This window comes from Pelophylax lessonae, assembly GCF_965119305.1.
Source record: "Pelophylax lessonae genome assembly, chromosome: 8".
Lineage (NCBI taxonomy): Eukaryota > Metazoa > Chordata > Amphibia > Anura > Ranidae > Pelophylax > Pelophylax lessonae.
In genome coordinates this window covers 80,162,943-80,178,738 of record NC_138775.1, presented here as the reverse complement: position 1 = coordinate 80,178,738, position 15,796 = coordinate 80,162,943, and the positions used below count along the sequence as shown (strand labels likewise).

Genomic DNA, 15,796 nt, shown 5'->3' with positions numbered 1-15,796 from the left:
CCAGTCCGAGCCTGCTGCACGATCTGTCCATACGCTCCAGGAGTTCGGTTGGACGATCATCGTTCAGAAGTCGACCTTGTCTCCTTCGGTCTCCTTGTCTCCTCCCGTATTTGGGAATGGTTCTGGACTCTGCTCAAGCAAAGGTGTTCTTGCCAGAGGACAAGCTCCGGACCCTACAGTCCAAGGTCAGATCCCTCAGGGACAATGAATCCTCATCACTCAGGACCTGTATGCGGTCTCTGGGGTTGATGGTATCGGCCTTCGAGGCGATACCATTTGCTCAGTTTCACGCGCGATCTCTCCAGGCGGAGATCCTGGCCAGGTGGGACAGACTACCTCAGTCCTTGGACGTGAGAGTGTCTGAGTCGCCAAACCAGAATGGATCTCTTGTGGTGGCTTCAGTCCCCGGCTATGTCGGAAGGGAAATCCTTCCGGCCGTTACTATGGACGGTGATGACCACGGATGCCAGTCTGTCGGGCTGGGGTGGCGTCCTGGGCAACCTGTCTGCCCAGGGCACTTGGTCGGAGGAGGAATCCTCCCTTCCGATAAACATATTGGAATTGAGAGCGATCAGGCTGTGCCTGCTCCACTGGTCGGATCATCTTCAGGGCTGTCCTGTACGGGTGCAGACGGACAATGCCACTGCGGTGGCGTACATCAACCACCAATGGGGCACCAGGAGTACCCGGGCGGCCCAGGAAGTGACCAGTATTCTGTCTTGGGCCGAGACTCATGTCCCGGCGATATCGGCAGTTCGCATTCCGGGTGTGGAGAATTGGCAGGCCGATTATCTGAGCTTATCTGAGCCGCCAGACCCTGGACCAGGGGGAATGGTCCCTGCACCCGGAGGTATTTCACATGCTGTGTGCGAAGTGGGGATCCCCGGATGTGGATCTGTTCGTCTCGGCTAAACCACAAGGTGGAAAGGTTCGTGGCAAGAACGCGCGATCCTCTGGCAGACGCCTCGGATGCGCTGGTGGTGCCTTGGCGTCAGTATCGTCTGATCTATGCCTTTCCTCCGATTCAGTTGTTGTCCAGGTTCCTTCGCAGGTTGGCCTCGGAACCAACATTGGTGATTCTGGTGGTGCTGAACTGGCCACGCCGGTCCTGGTACGCGGACATCGTTCACCTGGCCGTCAAGCCTCCTTGGCGGCTGCCAATGCGGAAAGATCTGCTGTCTCAGGGACTGATCTTCCATCCTGCTTTACAGTCGCTGGCTTTAACGGCTTGGCTGTTGAAAGCCAGGTCCTGAGAGACGGGGGTCTCTCCTCAGAGGTCATTCCCACTTTAATCAAGGCTAGGAAAGCCTCGTCTGGTAAGATTTATTACCGTAAGTGGAAAGCTTCTTTTGCCTGGTGTGAGTCCAGGGGTTTCTCTCCTCGTTCATACTCGGTGGCGAGAGTGTTGGCTTTCCTCCAATCTGGTGTGGACCAGCGCCTTGCGTTGGCTACGATTAAGGGCCAGGTTTCTGCACTGGCTGTCCTTTTTTTTAGCGCCCTGTGGCGTCTAATTCTTTGATTCGCACCTTCATTCAAGGTGTGCGTCACTTGGCCCCTCCTAGAAGGGAGCCTCTGCCTCCATGGGACTTGAACTTGGTTCTGTCCGTATTACAACGTTCCCCGTTTGAAAACATCAGGGAAATTTCATTGCCTCTGCTATCGAAAAAGGTTGCCTTTTTGGTAGCGATCACTTCTGCTTGCAGAGTGTCGGAGTTGGCGGCGTTGTCTTGCCGCTCCCCCTACCTGGTGGTTCTTAGGGATAAGGTGGACTTGCGACCTAACCCGTCCTTTCTTCCAAAGGTGATTTCGGATTTTCACATCAATGAGGACATTCTTACCTTCGCTCTGTGCGAATCCTAAGCATCCTAAGGAGATTGCCTTGCATTCTTTGGATGTTGTCAGGGCGATCAGGGTTTACCTGTCATCGACTGAATCCTTTCGGAAATCGGATTCCCTCTTTGTCCTTCCTGAGGGACCGCGGAAGGGTATGGCTGCTTCTGCGGCGACCATTGCAAAAGGGATCAGACAGACACAATTGTTCAGGCCTATTCGTTGCAGGAAAGGGTACCACCCTTCCCTGTCAAGGCGCACTCTACCAGGTCGGTGAGTGCGTCCTGGGCTTTCCGGCATCAAGCCTCAGTGGCCCAGGTGTGCAAGGCTGCGACTTGGTCGTCAGTGCACACCTTTTCCAAATTCTACAAAATTGATGTTCTGGCATCAGCGGATGCCTCCTTTGGCCGCAAAGTTCTCTGTGCGGCAGTCCAGTAGGGGACCCAGGTTTTGTGCGGGTCCCTGGCTGTTGGGGTTGTTTACCCTTTGGTTATTTGCTTTCCTGGGTTGTTTGCTCCAGTTGAGCTTTTCTGTTACCCAGAGGGTTACCTTTCTGTTCATGTAAGGTTCCTTTCTCTGAGATGGGTACTGCGTTGCCTTTGCCTTTTCTGATGATTGCGTTTCCCACCCCTCATGTCTACACTGCTTTGGGACATCCCAATTGGTGAAGACTGTATGAGTGGGCAGCGACTGTCGGAGGACGTAAGAGAAAACTGAATTTTTGTAAAATCCCTTTCTCTGAGTCCTCCGACAGTCGCCCCCCCCCCCCCCGCCCCTCTTTGGGGGTTCTTATACACTTAACTGCTTTGATACCAAACTGAGTTGAGATGGCTATTGCAGGAGGGGTATTGGACCAGTGGGACAGCCCCCATGGGTGTGTCTATGGAAATGCTTTTACAAAAATTCCGTTTTTTTTTTTTTTTTTTAAGACATGTTTTTCTTTGCTGAGCAGCACAGTTCTGCTTGACCAATCACGGTCATGGAGCCTGGGTAACTCGTTTCACCACCTGATCCACTCCTGGAAGCTGCGGGATCGTCTGGGTCTGTCTGCCCTGGCAGCCATGACGGCAGCCCTGGCAGCCATGATGTCACTAGTAGCTAAAGTAGATACGGCCCTGCAAAGGAGACCTGGCAAGAAGCTCCCCCTCACCTTCACCTGTATCCTCTGCTTCCTCAAATTCTGAGGCGGATTTGGCCGCCGCGGACGAGAGCCAGCCCACTGGGTCTGCATCCACTCACGCTGAGTGCTCTAATAGTGAGGGTGAGTCGTCGTCCTCTGCAGCCGCGCATGAAAAAGCGCTGGTGGAGGCCCTGATTGTATTAGTGCGGGAAACTTTAAAGTTGGAGGACAGTGCAATTTGGCACCCGCAAATCTTCCAAGGTGAATGTTTTTCCCTTTCCTGCCTATTTTGAGATTGTCACTAGTTAGTGGGGTTCCCCGAAATTCATTGTTGGTATACCGATGCCGTTTTGCTAGAAGATATCCCTTTGAGGAGTCTCTTCTGAAGAAACTGACGGTTCCACCGTCGGTGGACTCTCAGGTTTCCAGACTGAATAAGACCACACTTTTGCAGGTGGAAGATTCCCCGTCTTCTAAGGACCCCATGGACAAAAGAGCGGAGGCTCTGGTCCGGTACCTTTTCACTGTAGCTGGTTCAATTTTAAGACCGGTATTTGTTATCACTTGGTATCCCGGACCTTCACTGAATGAGCTAAGGTTTTGCGCCAGGATATGGAGGGGAGTCAACATCCTTCTGAGCTGGCGGATCAGTTGATCCAAGGGTTACAGTATATTAGTGATGCATCCCTGGATACAGCCCCCCTGGCTAGCAGGGTTTCTGTGACGAAGGTGATCCTTCACCGCATGATCTGGTTGAAGTATGGTCAGCTGATCAGGCTTCTAAAAAGATACCGACTGATCTTCCCTTAGGTGACCCTTTGTTCGGTGCCTCTATGGAAGAGATTATTAAGTGCCTTACGAGAGGCAAGAGTACTTTGCTTCCACAGTCTGCTAAGAGCAAGGAACCTCGCCGTAACAGGGGTCCCTTCTTTTTGGCTCCCAAGCGGCCCTTTCATCCGTCTGGATGGCAGGAAAAGGGCTCAAGATCCACCCGTAAGTTTGCGGGAGGCTCCAAGTGACCCTGGAGTGGTAAGTCCAAAGCGGACGTGTCTGGTTCCACAGACCAGCCTTCCCCAGCCTTAAGGGGTGCCCTCACCCGTGTCTGGGGTGGGGGGACATCTTTGCTTCTTTCCGAATCTTTGAGCCATGCTCATTTAGGACAATTTGGTCCACAATAGGGATAGATCGATATGGTTTTTTCAGGGCCGATACCGAAACCGATTTTGGTCACAATGTATCTGCCAATATGGGCAGATATTTTGTACGTTTAAAGTTTTTAAAAATAAAGACAATTTATGACACAAATCTGGTACTGAACATGTGGGGTAGGTCTTTTAGCTGTATGTAATGTGCGGTCTTCCCTTCCCTCCCTTCCTGCCTGCCAGGAATCCCATGTGAACCTAGTTTAGTGTCATTAAAATACTAGAATCCACTTTTAGTGTTTATATAATGTCCAGTGTGTGTTTTTGTACTAGAATAGTGGGAAATACCTTCATTACATCGCTGCTCCGGACTCTCCTTGGTAATCTCCCACTCTGCTGGTTTCTCCTCTAATAGCTGTCAGAGGTGAATCTCAGCCCCTCCCCTCTGCAGTGTACACAGAAGCGCCAGATATTAGATTAGAATAGTGTGAAGTACCTTCCGTTACATCGCCGCTCCGGGCTCAGCTGTCCTTCTCTCCTCCCACACTGACAGCTAGGGGTCACGGAAGGGCCGAGCGGCGATGTAATGAAGGTATTTCAAACTATTAGATTACAAAAACACACACACTGGACATTATATGAAACACTAATAAAGTGTATGCTAGGATTTTATATACACTAGTATTGGCCAGTTCAGGCGCCGATACCGATATATCGGTAAAAGTTAATAGCGGCCCTCCGATAATCGGCTTTGCCGATAATCGGTCGATCCCTAGTCCACAAACTGATTAGGTTTGGTTACAAGATAGAGTTTTGGTCTTTGCCTCTGGCAAGGTTCTTTCCTTCCAACTTACACCTGTCTCCAGAGTGGCTACAGGGCCTCTACGTAGAAGTGCAGGACCTGTTAGCTAAAGGGGTTATTGTGCCGGAGTTGGAAAGTTTCCAAGGTTTTTATTCAAATCTGTTAACAGTTCCTTGAAAGGAAGGCAAGATCCGTCCTATCTTGGCTCACCTTAATTTTACAATATGTCGTGGCATCAGCTTTTTCTTCGTTTTGCCGTGGGCAAGGAGCACTTTCAATTCGTGGCATTACCCTTGGGTCTCGCTTCAGCTCCTCGAGTGTTTACAAAGGTTTTTGCCCCAGTGTTGGCCTTGTTATGGCAGAAGGGGATCGGGGTACTGGGTTACCTGGAGGATCTGCTTCTGCATGCAGAGTCTTCCTCGGCTCTAGAAGCCGACTTGGAGGTTACAGTGCGAATTCTGCAGGAGTTCGGGTGGACACTGAATTTTCAGAAGTCTGCACTGTCTCCACAAATCTGGGCTACTTGGGTCTGATGCTGGACTCTGCGTCAGCCCGGGTGTTTCTTCCTTAGACAAAACTACTGAAGTTACAGGAGGCTGTTCCGCTCCTGTTGTCCAACCATAGATCGTCACTCAGGACTTGTGTGCAAGTGCTGGGTCTGATGGTCTCCACCTTCGAGGCTGTTCCATTTGCGCAGTTCCACACCAGACCTTTGCAAAGAGAGATTCTGATCAAATGGAACAAGGATCCGCTCTCATTGGACAATCTGATCCTGTTGAGTCGGGGTTCGAGTGAGTCTCTCCTATGGTGGCTCTGCTCCCCAGCCCTACGTCTGGGAAAATCTTTTCTTCCCCTGTATTAGACTGTAATCACCACTGATGCCAGTCTGTCCAGATGGGGAGGTGTCTTGGGAGTGTGTTCGACCCAAGGTGTCTGGACTCCAGGTTGCCGATCAACATCTTGGAAATTCGGGCGATCAGGGTTTCTGTTTCAATGGACGGATCATCTGCAGGGATTCCCTGTGTGGATACAATCGGACAATTCTATGGCTGTGGTGTATGTCAATCGTTAAGGGGGCACAAAGAGTGCCCTGGTGGCCGGGAAAGTGGCCGGCATCTTGAGGTGGGCAGAACGATATGTTCCGGCCCTCTCTGCTGTGCACATTCTGGGGGTAAAGAATTAGAAAGCAGACTGTCTCAGTCGGCAGACGTTGGATCTGGGAGAATGGGCTCTTCATCCGGAGGTTTTCCATCAACTGTCTTAGAGTGGGGGACCCCTGATGTGGACCTGCTGACTTCCTGACTCAATGGGAAGGTGAAGAGGTTTGTGTCAAGGTCTCGGTATCCTCTGGCCGATGCCGCAGATGCTCTGGTGGCCCCTTAGGGTCAGTATCGTCTGATTTACGCCTTTCATCCAATTCAACTTCTGTCGAGACTGCTACGCAGAATGGAGGTAGAAGGAATTCCAGTCATTCTGGTGACACCAGACTGGCCTCGCTGGTCCTGGTACACAGGCCTCGTAAGGCTGGTAGCAGATGTCCCTTGGAAACTTCCTCTCAGGGAAGTTCTTCTGTCTCAAGGACACATCTTTACAGTCGCTGGCTTTAACGGCGTGGCTATTGAAAGCCATTGAAAGACAGAGGGTTGTCAAGAGTCGGTGATTCCTACACTGTTGAAGGCTAAGAAATCTACTTTCAGGAAGATTTATCATCAAGTTTGGAAGGCGTACATTACTTCTCCCTGCTCCTTTTCTGTCTCCCCTGTTGGAGTTTCTACAATAGGGTGTACATCAAAGTTTGGCTCTGGGCACCATCTAGGGCCGGATTTCCGCCTTGGCTATTTTTTTTCCAAAGGCCGTTGGCGGCGAAGTCCTTGGTTCACACTTTTGTGCAGGGACTTCACCATCTGGCTCCTCCGGTGCGATCCCTGGTACCTCCGTGGGATCTCAATTTGGTTTGGTCAGTGCTTCAAATGGCCTCCCTTTGGACATATTCGAGAAATTCCTCTGCTCCCGTCATCAGGTGTCAGTGGTTCAGGTGTGCAAGGCGACTACTTGGTCATCTGTACACACATTTACAAAATGTTATAAAGTGGATATACTTGCATCTTCGGATGTGGCGTTTTGCAGGCTGCGGTTGCGAAGGCTTCTTGAGGGTGAACATTTTTTCTAGTGGTGAGCTCCAGTTGTTCCTAGTTGAGCTCCTGTTACCTGGTTGGCTATAGCCTTGTTGGGAATTCTGCGTTTGCTGTGTTTTTCCCCCACCCCTCATGTTGCACTTCTTTGGGACATCCCAATGGTCTGAAGACTTGAAGCTGTGTCCGTCAGTGAACGAAAGAGAAAACAGGATTTTTGCCTTACCGTAAAATCCTTTTCTCTGAGGTTCACTGACAGACACAGCACCCGCCCCTCTTTTGGGGTTGAATTATTTGTTTTTCTGACACTGATTGCTACAAACTGGGGTCCTACAGCAGGAAGTGATGGCATACCCTCTGGGACTCCCCCCCCAGGGGCGTAAAAAAAAAGGTTTCTGTCTAGTCCTAGAGAGTAAAGCCCCGTACACACGTAGCGATTGTCGGCCGAACGATCGGCCATCTTTTGTCCGGTGCTGTCCTGTCGGTTGAAAAGTGCTAAAGACTGCACACGAATTTTGTCTGCCAACAACAGCCGATTGCAGAAGTGATGTCATGTGATGGTTAACTTTCCGTGTGTTTTTTCTTCTCTGAGCATGCCCAGTCTTGCTCATCTGCTGTTTGTCGGCCGAATTCTGTACTGACTGAGGAACAATCGGCCGTTCTGGTGTTGGCCAACAAAAATTTTATAGCCTGCACACCAGATTCTGTTCGGCCGAAAAGTCGCAGTCGGTTGTCGGAAGCATCATACTAACAAGCCGACAATCGGCCGATCGGTCGGTGGCTGAATATTTACGGCCAACAATCGCTACGTGTGTACGGGCCTTTAGAGCATAAGCCCAATGTTCTGAAGACTTGAAGCTGTGTCTGTCAGTGAACCTCAGAGAAAAGGATTTTACGATAAGACAGAAATCCAATTTTTTACATATTGCATGTTTTGTTAAACATCCATTAGGAATGATGAGAGGCTTGATGTCTTTTATACTTACTCTATGGTTCTTGAATCAATGCACATGAAATGGCAGTCCTGACCCATTTGTGCTATAAAAAAAAGGCATTATGGCTAAAAGATCTCTGTATAACAAGTACTACTGGTGTGCAGAAGTGCTCAATATCTTCTATAGCCATACATTATGCAATTTTCTTGATTCCCCCATCGGCATAGTCAGTGTTGATGGGGAAATCCCCTTCACAGAGCTTTTGTGTTCTGACGCCAGGGAGCCTTCCCCACCAGCACAATACAATAATTACTGCTGGCAGCTATAGTCATCAGTAGTGATGAGGCAAAAAAAAAAGGCTGGCTGTATTGAAGTGGATCGATGGATCAATTTTAGTATAACCAGCCTGCCCATAGACTGATTGAGATTCCTCTGGTTTCTACTGAGCTAGTTGAATTTCAATTCATCTATGGCCAGCTTTAGTAGGCCTGTATTACAATGGATTGTTTGTTGCTAGGCTGAGTTGCCAGCCACTATCAATTTATTGAACCATTTTTGTCTTGTTTAGATCATATTTTTGGTTGGCCGAGGATGTTTGGTTCCTGATCTAAGTAAGTTGTATAAGAACTGTCCTAAAGCAATGAAGAGGCTTGTTGCAGACTGCATACAGAAAGCAAAGGATGATAGACCGCTGTTTCCACAAGTAAGACATTTTTTCCCCTTCTATTTAGACAAGGGGCTCATTAATTCTGAGTAAAAATTACTTTTAAGCTTTGTGTTCTTAGAAGTTCCCTACTTCGGTGTCTTCTGTAATAGGTGACCTATTACTATAGAGTGATGTAGTTATGGCATAATTGATCAGTATGTGTTTGCTGCCATCTATAGGACCTCATGTAGAAAAGCAGGTAAATCTGAAAATGTATAGGTAACAGTTCAATGTATTTAGCTTGTCTGGACAGATATGGTCAAAAATATGAGAAAAAGCAGGAGAATACACTTAGACATCAGATTGGCATGCTTGCAGAATTGACTTAGGAGTCGATTTATAAATGTTTTCACCAAGATTCACATTTTTCTAATTCGATTCAGTTGTATGTAGGAAAGTTGTGTGAGTATTGTGTGAAAAAAATGTGGACCCATTGGTGCATTGTTTCTGAAACTATGGGTCAGGATTCAAACTAAGTCATAAACAAGTGTAGCTAAATGTGTCCTAGTGAGAACTTGCCACTGTTCCTCCAATTTCAAACGTACTGTATAGGGGAAGTAGAGCATATGTGATGAGAGCGCAGAAGAGCATAGGTGAGGAGGGCGCAGAGGGGCATAGGTGAGGAGGGCGCAGAGGGGCATAGGTGAGGAGGGCGCAGAGGGGCATAGGCGAGGAGGGCGCAGAGGGGCATAGGCGAGGAGGGCGCAGAGGGGCAGTAGAGAAAATGTGAGAAGAGGGGCGGGGGGGGGGAGTAGAGCAAATGCGGGAAGAGGGGGAAGTGGAGCGTATGTAACGAGAGGGGCAGAGGGGGAAGTGGAGCATATGTGATGGGAAGTGGAGCATATGTGAGAAGAGGGGCAGAGGGGAAGTGGAGCATATGTGAGGGGAAGTGGAGCATATGTGAGGAGAGGGGAAGTGGAGCATATGTGAGGAGAGGGGCAGAGGGGAAGTGGAGCATATGTGAGGAGAGGGGCAGAGGGGAAGTGGAGCATATGTGAGGAGAGGGGCAGAGGGGAAGTGGAGCATATGTGAGGAGAGGGGCAGAGGGGAAGTGGAGCATATGTGAGGAGAGGGGCAGAGGGGAAGTGTAGCATATGTGAGGAGAGGGGCAGAGGGGAAGTGGAGCAGAGGGGAAGTGTAGCATATGTGAGGAGAGGGGCAGAAGGGAAGTGGAGCATATGTGAGGAGAGGGGCAGAGGGGAAGTGGAGCATATGTGAGGAGAGGGGCAGAGGGGAAGTGGAGCATATGTGAGGAGAGGGGCAGAGGGGAAGTGGAGCATATGTGAGGAGAGGGGCAGAGGGGAAGTGGAGCATATGTGAGGAGAGGGGAAGTGGAGCATATGTGAGGAGAGGGGAAGTAGAGCAATTAAAAGCCATAACTCCAAGCTGGGATCAGAGCTAAAAGAAATAGAGGGAAATTGTCGGGTTCCACTTTTCGATGGACTGAATATATTCACTTTTAATGCTTTTTTTTTTTTTTTTTTCTACCTTTCATAAAGCTGACTGTGTTTACATGCTCTTTTTAGATCCTCTCCTCCATAGAGCTGTTACAGCACTCACTTCCCAAAATCAACCGAAGTGCTTCCGAGCCCTCCCTTCACCGTGCCGCCCACACGGAAGACATCAATTCGTGTACGTTGACGTCCACAAGATTACCAGTTTTTTGAAAAGACTGCCAACCGCCAAGCTTCCTTGCTCATGAGTCTTCTGAAGAGGATACGACTTCTGAAATAAGCTGAAAGTGCTTTGTCTCCATGTTCACTTTATTTGTACGAAAAAATGCTGCTACCATTGCATTTCCAAAGCCACCAACACAAATGAAATGGAGAAGAGCGAATTATTCCGCCTTTCATAAACTTCACCTCTTGAGCCACAACCTAAATGTGTCCGGCCTCTTTACTGAAATGTTACAGTGCGTTGTGACGTGTTACATTGGTGCCAACGGGTTGTTAATGAGCCTGTAAAAAGTGGTCAATTGGAAAGACTTGTATCAATCCTAGTAAGATGAACAAAGAAGTAGAATCATCATGCTGTTGAATAGAAGATACCTTTTAAAGGACTATTTTGCACATTTACGGACATAGGAGATTGAATAGTTTGAACTTTCCTGAGTGGACGGTTTATACCCTGACACAGCACAATCTGCTTCTCTCTGGTACTCTGGTAATGTAGTGATTGCCCTGCACTAGGACAGCTTTATCAGATGAGGGAGTGCCTGTGGAGCACCCCCTGTCTGCGTATATACATATATATATACGGCCTGTGTGTGCTTTTCTGCACACATTGATACATGCACTAGAAGGGGGATCGGTGTGTATACAGTCTATTTTTTGATTTGGGTTTTAATTTGTTTGTCCTTCTGTTGCATTTATTGTAAACTACAGCTGTCCTGATTACCCGGTTTTAATAAATTAAATGTGTTTCACATTTTATTGTGGCGTCTTGCAAGTTTCCATGTATAGTATTCTTGCCCATTTCCCACACAGAATTAGACAGAATGTTTTGATTGATGGGCTACAAAATAATTGGTCACTTTCTCTGAAACCGTAGATCCTAGTGACAAAACACAATAAATGAAGGTTTTGCTACTTAAGCAACACCATCATGACATTTGTATAACATGCACAGGGCACATTACAGAATATGGTGATGTGCTGAAATACCTTTCTCCTCCACGTCAGCAGCCCCCTTGTGTGCAGCTTGCTGTACGGTTCAGTTTGTAACCAGATCAACAATGATAGCTCTCTGGCAAATGGGGTGTGCTGCAAGTCAACCACGAGGTTACAACCCCCGATTTCAAGTTGGGACGCTGTGTAAAATTGACATAAAAACAGAACAATCTCCAAATCTCAAAAACTCATTTTTTATTCACAATAGAAAACATATCAAATGTTTAAACTAAGAAAATGTACCATTTTAAGAAAAAAAGGTACTTTGATATTGATGGCAGCAACACGTCTTAAAATTGGGACAGGGTCCGGTTTACCACGGTGTAGCATTACCTCTTCTTTTAACAAAGCTCTGTAAACGTCTGGACACGGAGGAGACCAGTTGCTGGAGTTTTGGGAGAGAAATGTTGTCCCATTCTTGCCTACACAGACAGCAATAAAATTTCCTATTTTATCTACACTTAAAAAAACACTGAAGAAAGTTTTGACTTTAATTTCACTTTACATCAGATTTTTTTTTTTTTTTGTTCATTGGGTGGTCCCACAACATTACCAAATTAAAACCACCTGTGCAGAAGAATCTTATGTTGTGCAGCTTGTTGTGGAAATGAGTGGAGAGGGAGGTGTTCTGTAGTCTTGGCACAATTCCTTCCTACGTTGACAATGTTGCTCCTCCATAGGTACACCACCGTGAGTAGACATTTTCATCCTAGGAAAGGGGGTACATGACTAGCATTTTCACTAGGTAAAAATAAAGGGCAAAAAGCAGAAAACAAATGCAGCCACCACATCTGAGAATTGGTAAACTGTCTTATCATTTTTGTTAACTTTAAATACACTTTAAACCACGCCGTTTAACTTATTTTCTCATATGTCCTCTGACAGATGCAGCCACCTACAGGAGTAGACTAGGCAGTGAAACTATTTAGTAAAACTTTTCACTAGACACATCCTTAGGGGCTGTCCCCTCAGACATTACCCCAGACACACCGTGCTTACTAATCAGTTTCTTGCTGCCTAGTGTTAGGAGTAGGACCTAGGTTTCCCTGCTGGGACTCCGGTCTCAGTTTTTTATTTTCTTTGTGAAATGTTTCTGTTTATTTTTCTTTACTTCCTATCGCTAGCTAGTGTCAGGGGGGATCCTCCTGTTGAACTACAAGCGACAGCCGGGCTGAGGTTTCGCACTGGATAATCTAGATCCTTATGGGTCTCCCAGCCTGGCCAACGAGCGTGCGCAGGTTATTGTCCGCCCAGGCCTCGCCCCGACGGATAGGGACGAGCCTGCGAACGGAGGTTTTCACTGGGACGCATCACCCTGGAACGCCCTGAGTGCAGCGTACCCTTCTTGGCTGTCAGCACCCCCACTCAGGGTGGGAGGCGAGCTGCATCGAAGGGGAGCCCGCGGTCCATGGTATGGTGAGGTATACAACCCTGTGTCCCTGGGACAATCATCGGTGGGGGGAAAACTGCTGGGGATGTCAGAGCTGCGGTCACTGATCACCCTGGCCTGTCAGGACAGGTCCTGCCTTCCCCGCTCCTAATGGGGGCACTATAGCGGCGTTTGATGCCAAGGGGGCGGGGGGTGTATGACTACCATCTTGTCCTGGAGGGGGTCCCTGTGGTGGATTCCAGCGGTGGCCTTGTTCCCTGGGCTCCTGATCGCCGGCGCTGTGTTCGGTCGTCATTTTGAGGGGTGGGCAGCCAGGCGGTATCAATGTAAGGGCAGCAGCCATTTTCTGCCTTGCTGTGTGTTTTGGCGCCGTTTTTGGGTGCCATCTTGGATGTGGGAAGGCAGTGCTGTATGGGCGGCAGCCATTTTCCCTGTGCTTCTCCTATTCTTTATTATGGCACCATTTTCTTTTGGCTCAGGGGGAGTTCGGCCTCTAGTGATCTGAGGTCACTGTCTGCAGACAGCATGGAGAGCGGCTGCTCATCCTGTTTCTCTGGACTTAGTAAGGGGGTTTTTTTTTAGTCCTTTTGGACATTTTTCAGACACATTTTGCTTTTGTCCTTGGGTCTGCTTGCTGAAGAGGAACTCCAGCAGTAGCGCGATTTGGCGATGCGGACCGCAATTGTGGATTTAAAGGGCCAGTGTACCTTTTTTTTGTCAATTTACCAAAATGGAGTCCCAGAGTGAAAATTTCCCCACTGATCTTGTGTGTGCATCTGGATCTCCTTCCCTAGCATCCCTGTCTGCAGCCATTGAAGCGCTGGCATCCAAAGTTGATCTTGTCATGTCACAAGTTTCTATTAAGAAATGGCCAATGCCCTCTCAACCTTCTGAGCCTGAAGTGGTTGCTGCGGACATTGCCCTCCCTGAGGGATCCCTGTCCTCACACTCGGACGGCGAGAAGGATGAGTCCTCCTCAGCTGCAGTTGGGACTGCGCTTTGGTAGAGGCACTGGTTCGCTCTGTCAGGGAGACTTTGCATATTGATGATGAGCCCACACAGTCAGGAAAGCGGGTTGTCTTCGGCTCCCGCAAAGCCCAGAAGTCGGGGTCAGGTTTTCCCTTGCCCCGAGGAGTTTCACAAGACCGTGAACAAGCAATGGCACCGCCTAAGCGTTTTCAGCGCCGCTACCCTTTTGCAGACTCAGTTTCCAATCGCTGGACGGTGTCACCTAAAGTGGACCACACTGTGTCCCGACCTGAATAAATCCACGTGGAGTGGTTCACGTGGAGGACTCCCCAGTGTTTAAGGACCTGGTGGACAGGCGCCTGGAATCTCTTTCCCACCACCAGCACTTGGTGGCGGGAAAGAACTGATTAGTAAGCTGGATGTGTCTGGGGTAATGTCTGAGGGGACAGCCCCTAAGGGTGTGTCTTGTGAAATGTTTTTCTAGTTTCACTGCCTAGTCTACTCCTGTAGGTGGCGCGTTACCCATTTGTGAGGAAACTATGAAGTGGCTGCGTCTGTCAGAGGACTCGGAGAAAATAATTTTACGGTAAGTTGTTACAAAAATTCTATTTTTGGCATTCACCTCATTTGCAATTCTTTTATTTCAGTGTAGCATGACATGACAGTAAATCGTTCAGTGTCATAAAATGATAGTGGCCAGTGTAGTAATGTCCTAAAGTGTGTCTTTTCATGCTAACAGATGCAGCTGTGCTCCTATTGGGTAGCAGAGGAAAGATGTGGTCAATGTGTCTTAAAGCTGAAGTCTAGTGACATTATTTTTGGGGGCATTTAGCACCAGTCTACTACTGGACAGTATCTGTGACCGAGTGTACCCAGGTCCTTTTGCCTGCTGGTTAGTGCAATAATCCTCCCCTTAGTGATGCCAAATACTCCCTACAGCTTCTGGTGCTGCAAAGAGAAGTTGTGACTGAATGATTGTGCTGCTTACCTACAGTTCATGTCCCACATATATTTTTGCAGGTGCCTGCAGAGGATTTCACCCTCGATCAGCAGATCCCTTGTGCAGTGTTAGTCTGCTACAGAATCTCTGTATAGCTGTCTGCCAGTACTTCCCGTACAGGAAGATGGTTACTGGAGAGCAAGAAGATCAATGAACTCTAAGCGTTCATCAGCGCAGTTCATTGACCTCTACAAGCAGTCTGCCACAGTGAAAATGGTCATCGTAGTTCATACGTTCACAGATTGCTGTGAATGATTGACTCGGCCGTATGGGCGGAGAAGATCCCCCACCTGCTGTTGCACAGGCAGGTACTCTTTGGTACCATGTTGCATGTTAGACCCTAAATACTGGTCTAACCTTACCAAAGGTGAACTTATCCTTTAAGGCAGGGATGGGGAACCTTTTTTCTGCCAAGGGCCATTTGGATATTTAGAACATCATTCGGGGGCCGTACAAAATTATCAACTTAAAAATTAGCCTGTTATAATTTGGTCAAACATTAAATTAACTCACCCCTAATGTAATGGCTGGAACTGCTCCTCTTTGGTGAGGTGTGTGATGTTTGCTGGTATTGATGTTGCTACTTGCAACTGGTTTTCCAGGCTTGCATCGGTCAGTTTGGAGCGCAGTCAACTCTTTGCGGTGGTAAGTTTTGAAAAGAACTGCTGGCTGTTACTGCTGTGGGTACTACTGGCTGGTACTGCTGTGGGTACTGCTGACCGCTACTGTGCTGTGGGTACTGCTGGCTAGGAGTGGTGCTGCGCTGGATGAAGAGGAGATGCTACCTGTATTGGTCACAGGCGGAGTGCATTTAATATTACTCCGCCTGTGACTCAGACTTTCAGGACGGAGCCGGAACTATATAGGAAACATTGGCTCCGTTCTGACAGCTGAACTGAGACAGACTCAGCCGGGGGGCGCCAGACCAAAATGATTTCCTGGGCCGCAGGTTTCCCACTCCTGCTTTTAAGGACTAAAGTGGAGCTCCACATAAAGCTATGTTCAGACAGCCACTAAAACAGATCTTGGCATGCAGTTGGTAATTGGATAAAGATGCAGCACTCTAAAAATCCATTCTAATAAAAGTCCACAAATCCGGTA

At 48.4% G+C, this 15,796-nt stretch overlaps 1 protein-coding gene across 2 annotated transcripts in view; it reads left to right on the top strand.

The window, feature by feature from the left end:
* The window catches only part of RAF1 (Raf-1 proto-oncogene, serine/threonine kinase), a 289,683-nt gene extending 279,264 nt beyond the window's left edge, over positions 1 to 10,419 (top strand). For both annotated transcript variants that reach the window (XM_082266446.1, XM_082266447.1), the window contains 2 exons: positions 8,530 to 8,664; positions 10,194 to 10,419. In XM_082266446.1, coding sequence (XP_082122572.1) covers positions 8,530 to 8,664; positions 10,194 to 10,334 — 276 coding nt within the window. In that variant the 3' untranslated portion in view covers positions 10,335 to 10,419. The remainder of the gene's footprint in view (positions 1 to 8,529; positions 8,665 to 10,193) is intronic.
* Positions 10,420 to 15,796: the final 5,377 nt, after the last annotated feature.